Source organism: Rhynchophorus ferrugineus, unplaced genomic scaffold (genome assembly GCF_030347505.1).
Source record: "Rhynchophorus ferrugineus isolate W39M unplaced genomic scaffold, kcgeb_rfMv2 rfM2, whole genome shotgun sequence".
NCBI lineage: Eukaryota > Metazoa > Arthropoda > Insecta > Coleoptera > Curculionidae > Rhynchophorus > Rhynchophorus ferrugineus.
The window spans coordinates 13,280,389-13,295,918 of NW_027472581.1; the positions used below are offsets into that span (position 1 = coordinate 13,280,389).

Below are 15,530 nucleotides of genomic sequence, written 5' to 3' on the forward strand. Positions count from 1 at the left end.
CCAGATCTGTTATATTATATATTGGGTTTGATGCCCAAGATTATGATTAATCTTACTGGCCTAAGCTTTAAATAATAAATTATTTAGTTACTAGCTGACCCGACAGACTTCGTCCTGTCAAAAAGATTTGTAATGTGGCAGTTTTTGTGCCTACGTATTTTAAAAAATTCTCCTGAACAGAACCATCACCCTGGTGATAGGGCGTTGTGAATAAAAAATAATTAAATAAAACATATATAAGGATTGAAAAGTAAGTAATCGCTTTATTGTTAATCATGTGAATCATAATTATTATTATTATTATCATTGTAGTGCTTTGTGGTATACGATGTTTTTTGTTTGATTACCTGGCGCATAGATAAACAAATCTGATGGTTTTCCAACACGGGAACAGGCAACATACAATTGACCATGTGAGAAACATGGGTTTTCTAGATTAATACCACAAACACTTAATGATTGCCCCTGGGACTTGTTTATAGTCATAGCAAAAGCAAGCCGTCAACATGTCTATAGGAAATTTGCCATTACCAATGTCAATGAGTTGTTTAGAGAATATGTTTCCAGATTGGTCATTTTGCAACTCGACACGCATATTCTTGCTTAAATGAAGTACTTTAACATGTTTCCACAAATTGGAGGACTTTAGACATGCATTGAGTTCATCAGCTGGCGTTGATCGTGGAATCACTGGCAATGTTTGACGAAAATCTCCTGCTAATAAAATCATTGCACCACCAAATCGGTTATTATTGCTACGTAGATCTTTTAAGGTTCTGTCTAAAGCCTCCAAAGATTTTTTATGTGCCATCGTGCATTCATCCCAAACAATCAATTTACATTGCTGCAAAACCTTTGCCATTGCAGAGTTCTTCGAAACGTTGCAGGTTGGAGTTTCATTGCTTTGCATATTTAATGGCAATTTTAGTGCTGAATGGGCTGTTCGACCACCTTCAAGCAAAGTTGCTGCGATTCCCGACGAAGCGAGTGCAAGTGCAATTTTATTTTGTGAGCGAATTGTTGCTAATATTAATGAAATAAAAAAAGTTTTTCCTGTACCACCAGGTGCATCTAAGAAATAAATCCCTCCAGTTTCATCATTTGTTACTTTCATAAGAGTTTCAAATACATATTTCTGTTGTTCATTTAACAGTGGAAGATTTGTTTGAATTTATTCTTTCAAAGCGTTGAGATCATACAGTCTTTCTCGATGCAACTCTTGGTTAAAAGCGTCATGCATTGGACGATTGGGCGCGGTCAGGCCTAATTGAATTAATAGTTTGTTTGACATTATCAAGCACATGTCCTCAATTGAAATCAATGCTTCATTGTAAATTTCTTCACTGATTTGTATATTTGGATTTCCCATTCTATTCCGTATTTGATACAAAATATCATCACACATATAATCTTTGTACTTCATCCACAAATCAATTGGGTTTGATGGGAAGCATGTAGATATGATTATAGAAAACAATGTTCGTATTTGATGAGTGTGTGATGATATTACAGCATCATTGAGAGTTTGATCCCAATGAGCGTCATTTTCAAGCAATTGCAAACGTTGACAGGCTTCTCTGTAGGATCCACACAATTCACCATCAACAGTTCGTAACTGTTGGAATGATGTTGGGCCACGTACATTGACTAATAGCAGTCGTAAATAAAAACATTCATCATTGCTTGGATGTACTGAATAAATCCGGCCAATCGCATCGGTGGAATATACATCTGTATATCCTGGAACTGGTTTTCCTTGTTTCCGTCGTATAAATCTCCTTGAGGATTGATTCCAGGTATAATATTTTGGCATTTCAGAATATAGCAATGTTTGTGCGAAATCATCGTTTTGGCATGTCTCAAAAAAACTGGTTAATGTAGTAGATGGTGGCTGAGCAGCTCTTTGTACTGCGTTCTGTGCTGTAAAATACACTCTTTGTCCATTTTCTAAATGCACAGCTAAGTGAACAACAGAAGGGTGTCTCTCATGAATAGGAAAAGAAAATATTCGCCAAACTGCTTCATTACTACTGACATAGCGGCCCATTTGGTATTGGGTAACTTCATCATTAGAATTCTCTGCACCAATTTCAATCACAGCCATATCACTCCCTTTGCTTACATATTTGCAAATGTATTTAATCGATTTCACTGAATGGCAAGATTCAACGTTGATGTGTGCTTTGAATGTCTTTGATAAAATGGGTGAATATGGAACAATCCAACGATTATCTATTTCAATATCTTGTTGATTTAATTTGACAATTGTTGATTTTCCATTGTCTGCTGTCGATCTGCGACGATACAATGGATAACCGTCATTACCAGTAATTGTTTCCGATATTAATGTCCGTGGATATCGTTTTGAACATTTACCATCCATCATACACGGTGAATTTTGATTAAGAGTTCCACAGGGACCATGTATCATGTTTTTGATAACTACCTCATGCAATCCAGGATCTACTTGTACATTAGGGATTTCAGCTGATATCACTGCATCAACTTCATTTGGCCTTATCTTTTCAACCAACCAAATCAAAATGTGTGCATGTGGCAATCCTCGTTTCTGCCACTCCACAGAATACATCCAGCAGCGTGTCTCACCAAACACATTATGTTTTACGATGAAATTCATTAAAGATTTCAACTTTTGTCTAAAGACTCTGGCTGTAATATCATGACGATCAATGGATGATTTCCCAGGTAATAACTCCTGCTTAATTTCTATCCATTGCGGATTGCATGTAAATGTGATGAACAAATCTGCTGTACCATAATGACGAACATACGACATGGCATCTTGAGCATATTCGTGCATATGCCGAGGGCTTCCGATGTATGTTGCTGGAAGAATAGTCATCCGACCGACATTCTGTGCATTTCCATCAGTATTAATCGCATCTCGAAGGTGAATATACTCTTCAGATCGGAGTTTGGTTTGATTCAACCTGATGAATGTTAATCTCTCCGTTTCAATTTTAACATACATGTCATCAACATATTTGTGATATAATCGCCGACATTTCAATATGCGATTATCTGCATTTTCCCGAATCATTAGGCGGTATGAATAATAGTTCATTGAACTGACTTTTTTGTTGGTTTCAGAACCTGTAAACAGATTTTGTTTTAATAACATTCAAATATAAAATTAAAATACATAATATAGTGACTGAGATATTATCGCCATAGCTAAACTAATATTTTAGTTACCTGTAATGGGATTTATCATTTTTATTGATAAATCGTAGCCATCTTCACCTTGCCAAAATATAATGGGATATTGCAGTGCATCATATGAGCGGTGTGTTTCCTTTATAGGTTGTAATTGAAAATTCCGACGATGTAAAACAATATCACGGGATTCCAAGTTTTCTCCAACTACAACGATAGCAACTTCATCAATAGTTGGTGCATTAAAACGTCTTGTATGTTGACCTGCAGGTGTTTTATCAGCTCTGATTACAATTTTGTGATTATCGGATGGCATCAGATCCAGGGCAGTTTTAAACAATATAATCAATTGATTGTGTTGATGAAATAAAGTTTGTAATTGTTCTACAATAGACCTTTTTACTAAATTGTTATGTGCACAACGCAGATCAATTTCTTGTGGTGAATTGCCCATAAAATAAATTTGCAGGAATTTGTTGTCGCTATCTGACACTGGTAACAGTGAACCTGCTCTGTGATATATTTGCCCTTGTATCTGTAAATAAAAAAAATATTATGGTGTGGTATAAATTAATGGATTGTCAATGATCAAACTTAAATAATATTTGATCTTAAAAAGTATATATTTAGTTTTAACTAATATCTATCAAATATAAAATATAATAAAAGTGTCACTGAAACTGAATCACCATATAATATGATGACTAAGTGATATATTTCGTAATGATTAAGAAATTGAAGATTAGTAACACATCTTAACTTTGGTGACAGAAAATTTTGTTCGCTAAAATAATTATGAGTAACTGCTATAATACATACCTTGAAAGTTGGCATAAAATTTTCCCGAACTGCATTTGTTGCCCCAAATGAAGTCATTTGAAAGCAATTGTTATATTGTTGAATATGTGTCAAAAAGTGTATAGAATCTGTTCCTATTCCTGAAACCAATGAGTACAATGGTTCTGGTGGTGGATCCAATTGTATCAATTTCACTTTACCATTTGCGCAACACAATCCATTGGCTTCGTTTTTGTATTTTAATGCCTTACAGTGTGAGCAAACCAAGTTCATAGAACCAATAACAACACATTGGTAGTTACTGTAGTCAATTGACACATCGTAACTGAAAGCAGCTGGATTCAAACTTGCGCGATTATTAGTTGAATGTCGCGCTCGCGCTTCACGCGAATCAAATATAAATTATTTTTTCACTAATCACGAACTAAACAAACACTAACTAACTAAACACTCTGCACAAAACACGATATACGAATTTGTTTCGTGTATCACTTGACAATTCATCAGTCATCTGTCAAAAGTCATCTGTAACAGACAACTTTTTTTTTTAAATTTGATATGACTTGAACTCAAATCCTTTTAAGCCGTACAAATTGTTTTATTTATTTAAAATTTGAATTAAATTTTAAACAAATAAAAAATTTTAAATAAATAAAACAATTCGTACGGATTAAAAGGATTTGAGTTCAAGTCATATCAAATTTAAAAAAAAAAAGTTGTCTGTTACAGATGACTTTTGACAGATGACAGATGAATTGTCAACTGATACACGAAACAAATTCAAACAAAAAGGGCTATTTTTAGGGTTTTTCCAGCAATAATTCTAATTTTTCTCGCCGTAAAAACCATCCCTGAACTTCAACGAACATTTTAAAAAAAGATTTGGCCAAATTGGTCCAGGCGTTGTTGAGTTATGCGCTTAGGAACATATTTTGCGATTCATTTTTATATATAAGATTTAACATAAATATAGTAATTCGCGAAGGAATCTTTGAAGCCAAAAAAAAAGGAGTTGAATGAGCCATGCTCAAGAGACACCTAATTTTTACTGTGGTGTTTAGTTTGTTTATTTGTACTATTTATTTATTTTCTATTAATTACATTTTACATTAGATATGCATAATTAAGTTACAAAATATTTTTATACATATCTGAAAGTCTCCTTTTTAACAACGAGGGTTTATCTGGACTAGACCTATAGTTTAACATGAGCTCCGAACCACGGTCCTCGACGTTAAGCCTACCGTCTGGCGAGTGATCAACTTAGGGACCATCTCAGAAGACATCGACGTTATTCAGTCCAGTTACTGGCGTGACTGGGATGGTTATTCCTTGTCATATTTTCCTGTTGCCTATAAAGACATTTACAATTACAATCACAAACAGGTACATCCATGTCCGAGCAGGATTCGAACCCAAGACTATCACAATGGTAGGACGACCTGTCGCCTTAACTACTGCACCACCAAACTGGATAATTTATTATTATTATTCTGTTGTACTTGCATTAATACACAAGCAAGGCTAGCAGGGGATTAATACATCGGTACGTATTTGCCAACTTAAAATAAAACTAATAAAGTAAACCCTTACAATTAAGTACCAAAACTATTAATTTAAACATATTATAAAAAATAATTAAGTGGTTTCTTGTAATGTTTAAGAAATATTTTTTTTTAATCGAAAAGTTTTGGGCTTACAAATATATCGATATATCGTTATATAAAAAATATGGATATATCGATATTTTTTCGACATCCCTAGGCAGTATCATCCATACCATCAAACAAGTTGTATCTTTCGTTAAATTACTATCACAAATGTAGAGACCAATAATTGATAGATTAAATAACATATATTGTACGTTATGTCATCTTACTAGAAGCTCTAACAGAAAACGTAAACAGCATCAACGATTCAAGGGGATTCGCCAATATATTAGAATTTAAATAACAAGGCGTCAAAATATTCGGATTTATTATCAATAAAACTGATGGTAATAGGTAATAAAACTATTAGATGTATTGAGATATGTTACTTAATCACATTTAAACACTTTATAATGAGGGTCATTTGATGGTTAATTTTTAAAGCACATATTACAACTTGTTTTCAGGGGTAGTGGTAAAGGCGACAGGACGGTCCTCCTACTCTTGCGATAGTCGCGGGTTTGAATCGTGCTGGGGCATATAATCGTAAATTTAAGTTTGTGATTGTTTAACATTTGTGATTGTCCTTAGGCAAGAGTAAAAATCGAACAAGGAAAATGATCCCAATCACTCCAGTAATCAGGCTGGGTAAGACCAGATGTCTTCTGGGATGATTTTCAAGTTGGTCACTCGCCAGTCGGTAGGCTTAATGCCAAGGACCGTGGTTCGGAGCCCACGTTAAACTTTAGGCCCAGTCCAGAGAAACCCATAGATGGTAAAAGGAGACTTTAAAATATATTTTTAAAAAAATCTAACCTAAGCAGTTAACGGCCATTTTTAGGTGATATAATTTGTATTGCTATTTACGTCAAGTTTTTCGGTGTGTGACCATAGACCATAGACCAAAATGTAGAAAGCCATGTATGAAACAAGATGTAACTCCTACTAGTAATGTAAATAGTAAGTGTTTTGTTAAATAATAATAATTTATTGCATTGAAATATTAAGCAATATTTATTGAGATTCTTTACCTTTACTACAAGACAAGGAACATATACCCCCAATATCAATATTAAATCACATAAGTAAAATTAAAAGAATTTTTTTTAATTTCCCGCTAAAATTTTTTACTATACATTTTTAAATTTCCCGCTAAAATTTTTAAAATTCCCGCTAAACATTTTTAAATTCCCCGCCGTAACTAACTGTCATACGGCGCATGCGTAAGCGCCCTTACACGAGGATTCCGAGCGTAAGTTTATTAAGTAAGAACCCATTTTAACATAGGAGATACGCTTCTAAGTTTCTTTATTCTATGTTGCTTACTATCGGTTAGATCTGTTGCCAATTCGCGATAAGAAGAGGCCTGGCTTTAAAGGAGTTTCAGGTTTGTATTATTGACAACTCTGTCATAATGAACTCTTATTATAGGGATGTTTTGTTTCTAACCTTTTTTTTGTTAACTGCTTTAATGGCCAAAAGGTGTAAAAATTATATATCAATATATATTCAAACATTTCAATACCACAATGACCAAAATGTCTCAAATAAAACAATCACATCAGAAAAATATCGACATTTTACAGAATTACTGTTTTGAAGATTAAAAAGCGTATTAATTTATGAAACACATGTATTTGTTAAAAAGTGTCGATATTCTGGAAAAATATTAATATTTTATAGACTCATTATTATGACTATCAAAAATAAAAACAGAAATTTTCGGGAAAAAATATATTCAGTTTCTCAGTTTCTAGATTTGTTGCCCTAAAAAATTAATATAAGACAAAACGTATCAATATATCGTTGTATCTACACAAGATATATCAACGAAAAATAAATTTTCTAGAATTGTTACTATAACAAAAAGAGTTGAGAAAATATTGGTACATTAAAAAACATATCCGACAAAATCGATATAAAATTTCACCAAAAATATCAATATAGGTTATGTCTAATATTTAATGTCTATATTTTTGACAGATGTCAACACTACTATATCAATTTTCTAACCAATAAAATAATACTGTAGGAATGTTCGTTAGGTCGGTCGGTCGGAATGAATGGCTGTCGATACGATTGTTTGTCCGAACACATGTGGTCGACAGGAGAATTGACAGGATATTAGGTTAGGTATAGGATGTACGATAGCGCTGTGGAAATGGTACTGTTACAAGGGGATGGAGAAAAGAAAAAAGAGCGAGACGTCATCGTGATGGTCTTTTATGGCCTGGAACCGTATGGAAACAATACACCGGAGTTGCCAACCTTTTAACTTGTTGTTGGTGAATGCGTGGTGGCCTAAAGGGTCGTGGCGGTCGTCACAATACTAAACGTTGGTGACATAAATCGTTTAAAATTAACTAAAATACCTAACATATTCACTGTTCAGCTTTATATGTATCTTGATATCTAACATTTTTCATGCTTATTTAATTTATTGTTCATTCGTAACATTTCAATAAAGTTTAACGGAAAATGTGAAATAAATTAAAACCTTAGCTTAGGCATATGATTCCTTTATAATTCAGACAAAAAAAATTAGTTCTCAGGCTCTTCATTATGCTGGGTACTGATGCGTTTCGTTGGCCAAATTTTACCTGGCAAAATCGTGCGAACTTCTCGGAATCAACTAAATCAATCTTTGATCTGGCACAATTAGAACCTGTCTTAGAATTTGGGGATTTACCTCGCCACAACCGGTACCACCTTGTACTCGAAAGGTACCAACTGTCAGATATCTCAGAATCGATTTGAAGTTGATGATATCATAACTTTTGCCATGTCTATGTATTTATGTATAAATTCACAATAACCTTACTATCCTTAATAGTCTAACTTGCATTTTTATTTTATGTTTGAGGTTTAAAAAAAAGTATAAATTCTCATTTTTACAAATGCAATGTATAATTCATTTCTATTCTCCGGTCAATTAAAATCATTAATTTATAGGATTACAACAACCCACGCTTCGTATAAGAATCAAATGCAAAATAAATTAATATTCAACTAAATTGATGGTGTTCTGTCATCTATAATCAAAAGCAGCAATATAATTCGGCTCAAACTCATTTTAATTTTAGTATATCGCCAGTATTTACCAGTAAAAAATGTTAACGTTATGATATTAATTAAGTTTTTATACAACAATATTAAGCTGCAATTATGTATTTATATAACAAATATAAAAAATATATTTTTTTTAGATTTTTTTAATATGGTCCTATTAATGAATGATATATTTTTTAGGGTTGTGTAGGCTAATATCATAGAAAAAAATTAATATTGTATATGTATGCCCGTTAAAACAAATCGCATCGAGCTGACATCTATTGCTATAGTACCGAATTATACGTAGAAATCGATAACTTTGCAATAGATCTGTAATATTAAATATTTCGACCTAGTGAAACATTTAGTACAATAGTTAACGGCCTTGATAAAAAGAGTGGGGATTCAGAAACTTCAGAAAACTCGAAGATTCTGGAAAAGAAAACGTGCGTAAGTTCGCGAATAAACAATTTACTAATTTCTTTGTTTTTTGGTATCTAAGGTTTATATTTATATATCATGGACCAGGTATGTTATTTTATAGAATAACCTAGTATGAACTATGTTTTTTGATTATTTAAGTTAATTTTAATAACATTTTCAGGTGGCTTCTTTGAAAGATAAAGGGAATGCCGCTTTAGCTCAAAACAGATTAGACGAAGCTGTTCAGTATTACTCAGAAGCTATAAAATTAGATCCTACCAATGCAGTGTTATTTTCAAATAGATCAGCTGCTTATGCTAAAGCTCAACAGTATGAATTATCATTAAATGATGCAGAAAAAGCTATCCAATTAAAACCTGATTGGGGGAAAGCTTTCTCTAGAAAAGGTACTGCTTTAGCTTATTTAGGAAGGATTGACGAAGCTATAGAAACATATGAGAAGGGTATTCAATTAGATCCTAATAACTCTCAACTAAAGGAGGGACTGGCTGAAGTAAGTATTTAAAAAAGTAAATTAATAGTGTATTGAGTATTTATAATTTTTAAGGTTAAAGCCCAAAAAGCATCTGAAGAGAAGAGTTTTCCTAATATATTCTCGAGTCCGGATCTTATGGCAAAACTTAGGGCTAATCCTAAAACAGCGGCATATTTAAATGACCCAGAATATCTTGCATTACTTGCACAATTGCAGTCTAATCCTCAAGCAATGCAAAGCAAAATACAGGATCCAAGAATACTTATAACTTTGGGTGTCTTGATGGGCATAAATATAAGTAAGTTTACAGATATTTTTATACTATTCATATTATTTAATGATGGATAATTACAGATGCTGATGAACCAATGGAAACTGAATCTACTTACACTCCACCACCACCACAAAAGTCTGAACCAAAACCTACACCAAAGAAAGAGCCTGAGTCAGATCTCCCTGAAAATAAAAGAGCTGCTAAGGCTGAAAAGGAATTAGGAAATGCTTGCTATAAAAAGAAAGAGTTTACTGGTAATTTTTTATTACAGTTTAATTAATCTACATTATAATTAAAAATTAAATAAAAAATAATATAGAACTAAAATATCATTTCATATATTTTAATTAATTTTTAGGTGCAATTAATCACTATAATAAAGCTATAGAACATGATCCAACCGATATTACTTTTTATAATAATTTAGCAGCTGTATATTTTGAACAAAAAGAATATGATTTGTGTATCAAAGAGTGTGAAAGAGGTATCGAAATCGGCAGAGAGAATAGAGCTGATTTCAAGATGATTGCAAAGTCTTTAATGAGAATAGGTAATGCATACAAAAAGAAGAAGGATTATAATAATGCCAGAGTTTATTATGAGAAATCAATGTCTGAGCACAGAACACCAGAAATTCGAACATTGTTATCTGAAGTAGAAAAAATTATAAAAGAAGAAGAGAAAAAGGCATATGTAAATCCTGAATTAGCTGAAAAAGAAAAGGAAATAGGTATGTTGTAACATATTTATATAAAGGGATGTTTTAGTCAATTTTTTTTTATTGAATAGGAAATGACTTATTTAAAAAAGGTGATTATGCTACTGCTGTTAAACATTACACTGAAGCCATCAAACGTAATCCAGATGATCCAAAACTATATAGTAATAGAGCAGCTTGTTATACAAAATTAGCTGCTTTTGATTTAGGATTAAAAGACTGTGAAAAATGTGTTGAACTTGACCCTAAATTTATCAAAGGGTGGATTCGCAAAGGTAACATATTGCAAGGAATGAAAGATCCCAGCAAAGCCATATCAGCTTTCCAGAAAGCTTTAGAAGTCGATCCTAACAATGCTGAAGCATTACAAGGTAAGTAATTCATTATAAAATTCAAACTAACTCCAGTTTTACAACTATCTGTCCTATTTTACAAGTATCCCCAAGCTAAGTTCTATGGAAAAAATCTAATTAACAGATTCAATTCTCATGAAGCTTCCTAGATCCTATAAAGTGGATTAGTCATTTTTTGATTTCTTTGTTGGTCCCTTTTTTCTATTTACTCTATCTTTTCTATAGCTTTTTCTGTAAACACTTTTTGTTTTTCCCTTTCTAGTTCTTTCAATTTTCATCCATTAATGTTTTCGTGATTTCTAGTATTTCCTGATGTTTCTCATTCTTTTTAACATAGATATATCATTAATTTTATTTATTGTTGTTTCTGAATTATTTATCATATCAACTTTTATATTTAATTAATTGTTTTGTTTGATCAGTTCATCAAAATAAGGAGGAATAAAATAGAAAGATAATGTCATCTTTTTTTAACCAGGACCTTGTCAGGTACAGGTAATACTGGATATTATTTATATCTTGTACTTTGTACGACAATTAAAATAAAACAAACCGTTATCTTTTTTATAAACTTATTACTTGGTTTTGACTAAGTGAATTAAGTACCTTTATAAAGAAGGAGCAAAAATAGTGTTATTTTATTAGAAATGTATATTTTAAAATATGTTCAATTATCTGTAAAAAAGCGCAATGATCCATTTACCTTAGATCAGAAAAATTACTTTTTTTTTGAACAGGTTACAAAGCTTGTGCGATGGAAAATAATATGGACGGAAATCCAGAGAAAGTTAGGCAAAGGGCAATGGCCGATCCGGAAGTCCAATCGATTCTGAGAGATCCAGCGATGCGAATGATTTTAGAGCAAATGCAAAATGATCCACGAGCCTTACAGGATCATCTAAAGAACCCGGACATTGCGGCCAAAATTCAAAAACTGCTCGATTCCGGTCTGATCGCCATTCGTTAAGTTGATACAAATTCTTGGGACGATGAATTAGCTAGGGTTTATTTGTTACGAACCTTTTTTGTAACACCATCGATATAGTCAATTCTTTCTATTTATTTCCTGTAAACGTAAAACCATCGGATGATTAAAAATACTTTCTGTTTTTATACAATATTCTGATTAAAATAGTTTAAGTATCGATTCTTTGACAGCCTATACAGATGCAGAACTTTAATATATGCATATATTGCTTTTATAGGGATCATAAGAGTGAATTGTAATGATGTAATGTGTGTGTACGGCTTTTTTTAGCTTTAAAAAATAGTTTTTTGCTAATGAAGGCTTCACTAGTAATTTTGGTAAATCTCTAAAAACATAAATCAAAATGATCTGTAGCTAGTATTAAATTAAAAACTTTTAAAAAAAGTGTATATATTGGTAAATATTACTGAAGTGACGAACATTTTATTAAATATTTCCTTTATGGCCCTGTACTCCATAATCTGTATAGTTTGTCTATTAAAATCTAGTTAACATATGCTTAATTTTTAACTTATCATTACATTATTATCTCTATATTAGTAGCAAACAAAATAAAGATAGGTGTAATGCCATATTTTGTTTTCACTTGTTTTTTTGTTTTATTTTATCCTTGTGCCACATGTCTGAAATTAAGTAGAACTTATTCACCACTATTTTTGATAGTTCAGGGGCCCAGCTGAGTTAGTATGGAAATTGAATGAAACAGAAAAAATTTATGGAATTTAAAAATACTGAAATATATGTCTATAATATAATACTATCCGAGTGAGTTAATTTTGGTGAAGGGGAGGTAGACCTTACTGAATATAAGGGATGTGTTAAGTTGATTTTAAGAGCATGAAAAAATTTTACGATTCCAAATCCATTTTGGTGGAAACTTCACCTTACCATCACGAGAGACAGTCCTCAAATCGATCATGCAAAATATCAAGGCACAAGGAAAACGCCTTTATAGAGCCACGCCTCGCACACTTTCGAAATACTTAATCCAATAACGAGTTACCTGTGATCCTAGTGAAAAAAATTCTTATATAATAAATAAAGTGATCTATTAACGAAGTCAAAACCGATAATAAATCTATAGAACTTCTACTTAATTAACTAGTAATCATTCCAGTGAAAATAATGAACGAAAATTTGCAAATTTAGTTGATTCTCTATTTTTTGTATTATTGATACTGGTTACTTTTTTTCCTCAGTGTAGTATAATAATAATAATACTGGACTGGTATAATAAGTAATACTTTTTTGATAAACTTTCAGGATGTTTGTCCAAGCCTCTTGTTTGTCAAAACTTTTTTCCTAAAATCTTGAAAACTAAAATTAGGTTCGAAATGTTTCAGAAATTGCATGGATCCAAAAGATTTGAAGAATTTTTTGCAGTAGCACTTGTTACATTTCTTTCGAAATACTTAATCCAATAATGAGTTACCTGGGATCCTAGTGAAAAAGAATTCTTATATAATAAATAAACCGATCTATTAACGAAGTCAAAACCGATAATAAATCTATAGAACTTCTACTTAATTAGCTAATAATCATTCCAGATTTGAAAATAATGAATGACAATTTGCAAATTTGGTTAATTATTTTATTGTATTATGGATACTGATTACTGTTTTTCCTCAGTGTAGTATAAAGAGGGTTAGGCATTATATGAATTACTCCTAACTGAAATACGTAATTCAAATAAAAATGCATATTTGGTATTTGTAATTCAATTACTAATTAAAAATTTAGTTTGTAATTGGCATTTCAAATACCTGACGCTGAGATATTTTGGTAGCTAGTATTTTAAATATTTATGACTTTAAAATATTTTTGAACATACAACTTAATAATGGGTGCATTCTGCATAAAATAACGCTGGATAACTTTTGTAAGCAAAATGGCGGCCGCTAAATATGTCAATATTTTAGGTTTTAGGTTGTCCACCTTGTATTGGTATTTTCATTCTAAAACGGCTGTTTTCACGAAACTTCTATGTGTTAATTAAGTTTACTAAGTTATTATACACATTAAATATTTTGGCTAAATATGAATAATTTCATGAAAGATTCTTGGGTTAGCAGGATTCACTCTTCAATATTGTCTAAAGGTATTTTGTGACGGAATATGTCCTAAAGGTCCAAATCGGCTGAGACAAGTCACAAAAATTATCTTGGACATCAGTTGATATATTTCTGTCCCATAAGGTGGAACTCCTTTCGATTACATAGAACATATAGCGCATATGAAAAATAAATCAATATCAAATCATTTACTTTAATAAGTTGACTAATAACATTTTCTCGGGCATGGAACTTGATTACTTGGAGGAATTAATTGAAGTATTGAAACTAATTATTACAGATTTAGATAATATTCAGTGCAACCATATTAGTTCAGCTGCAAGATTGCAATCTCTCAAAATGCAAATGCAACTGTCAAAAATGGTGTTAGAGTTAGCCTACATCCTAAATGATAAAAGAAAAAAACATCCACCATCCTTGAACGTTATCCAAATATAAGAAATGTGTTTTTACAAAATAATTAGTTTGTGCTTTGTCATTTTTTTAGCAGGTATTATTCTCTCATCAGAGACCGCTTATCTGAGAGTATATTTCAAAATCTAGTGTTCATGAATGTTCTAGTATTCTTTTTTACTGATTAATATGCTGTCCTGGATTAGTTATATTCTATTGACATAACCTAACAAATTACTGTATTTTTTATTTCATATTTTAATTACATGTGAGATAGTATTTTGTAATATGTATTTTAATTAAAGCAAATAATGTATTTTGCCCAGCATTGAGTATAACAAATATGTTGAATATTTCCTTTATTATTTTGTTTTTTGAGTATCATTTTCTTCTAGATGTGGATAATAAACAATATATTAAATGATTTGAGTAGAAACAGAACATACCTGGAATATCTAGTCCACCCAGGATGTGCTATGAGCTCAATCACCTTCATTAGAATGGTGATTACGTTTTTTGCACAAGAAACCTCTTATGTCGCTCATAATTTGAACAAAAATTAATAAGCTACTCAACAAACCAGCTAAAAAGGATTACAAATAGGGTCGTAGTTTAAGAAAATTTGTTAGAAAATTAATTTGGGCACTATCGAAAATTACATTTAACCGGTACGATTAGAACAGTATGAAAAGGCGTGATCGCAGGGGGAAAATCCCCAAATCTGCCGTACGGCAACAGATTTTTTTTTTTTTTTATTATTACTCTTCGTGAGTCCACAATCTGCCCTATTGGCAATAAGTATTTCTTCTGTTTATATTATATATACATGGCATGTAGAAAATCACTTCATTAAGCAATCTTCTGTATAAAATATTATCTTAATTAATTAGTCTTATTCTAATGCTTATTCTAAACTCTACATATGTCCAGTAATCAGATCAGATGGTGTTAAACGTTTTAGTCTACGCACTTCACTATCACGTCGCATATTTAGCTGATTAGCGAGTACATTGGGATGCACTGACACTCTTTCGAAGTACTTCACACAAACACGTTGGATTACACTCGTTATAGGTTCTAGAGGAATATCGCGTTGTATCACTTTATTTGAAATATAGTACGGAGCATCAACAATGGC

General features: G+C 31.8%; 2 protein-coding genes across 3 annotated transcripts; one reads left to right on the forward strand and one right to left on the reverse strand.

The window, feature by feature from the left end:
• Positions 1-1,157: 1,157 nt before the first annotated feature.
• Positions 1,158-4,473, reverse strand: LOC143190950 (uncharacterized). Of its 2 annotated transcripts, XM_076395568.1 has the most exons (4): positions 4,176-4,380; positions 3,997-4,115; positions 3,217-3,712; positions 1,158-3,114 (listed from the first exon to the last, which is right to left on the reverse strand). In XM_076395568.1, the coding sequence occupies exons 1-4, from the start codon at positions 4,246-4,248 to the stop codon at positions 1,172-1,174; spliced, it is 2,631 nt and encodes an 876-aa protein (XP_076251683.1). In that variant the 5' UTR covers positions 4,249-4,380; the 3' UTR covers positions 1,158-1,171. The 2 variants fall into 2 exon arrangements, with proteins under 2 accessions (XP_076251683.1, XP_076251682.1); XM_076395567.1 differs by having other exon boundaries at positions 3,997-4,473.
• A 4,593-nt stretch (positions 4,474-9,066) lies between these two features.
• On the forward strand, positions 9,067-12,512 carry Stip1 (Stress-induced phosphoprotein 1). Its single transcript, XM_076397265.1, has 7 exons — positions 9,067-9,203; positions 9,280-9,612; positions 9,667-9,892; positions 9,949-10,122; positions 10,227-10,598; positions 10,658-10,957; positions 11,677-12,512. Exons 1-7 carry the CDS (start codon positions 9,195-9,197, stop codon positions 11,904-11,906), a joined length of 1,644 nt encoding a protein of 547 aa, XP_076253380.1. The 5' UTR covers positions 9,067-9,194; the 3' UTR covers positions 11,907-12,512.
• Positions 12,513-15,530: the final 3,018 nt, after the last annotated feature.

Excerpts from the sequence above, each read along its gene's own strand:
- LOC143190950 (XM_076395567.1), bottom strand. The coding sequence starts at position 4,248 with ATGAACTTGGTTTGCTCACACTGTAAGGCATTAAAATACAAAAACGAA. Across the intron at positions 3,713-3,996 it reads ATTTTATGCCAACTTTCAAG|ATACAAGGGCAAATATATCA; the intron begins GTATGTATTATA and ends TTTTATTTACAG. Across the intron at positions 3,115-3,216 it reads AATGATAAATCCCATTACAG|GTTCTGAAACCAACAAAAAA; the intron begins GTAACTAAAATA and ends ATCTGTTTACAG.
- Stip1 (XM_076397265.1), top strand. Across the intron at positions 9,613-9,666 it reads TAAAGGAGGGACTGGCTGAA|GTTAAAGCCCAAAAAGCATC; the intron begins GTAAGTATTTAA and ends ATAATTTTTAAG. Across the intron at positions 10,123-10,226 it reads TAAAAAGAAAGAGTTTACTG|GTGCAATTAATCACTATAAT; the intron begins GTAATTTTTTAT and ends ATTAATTTTTAG.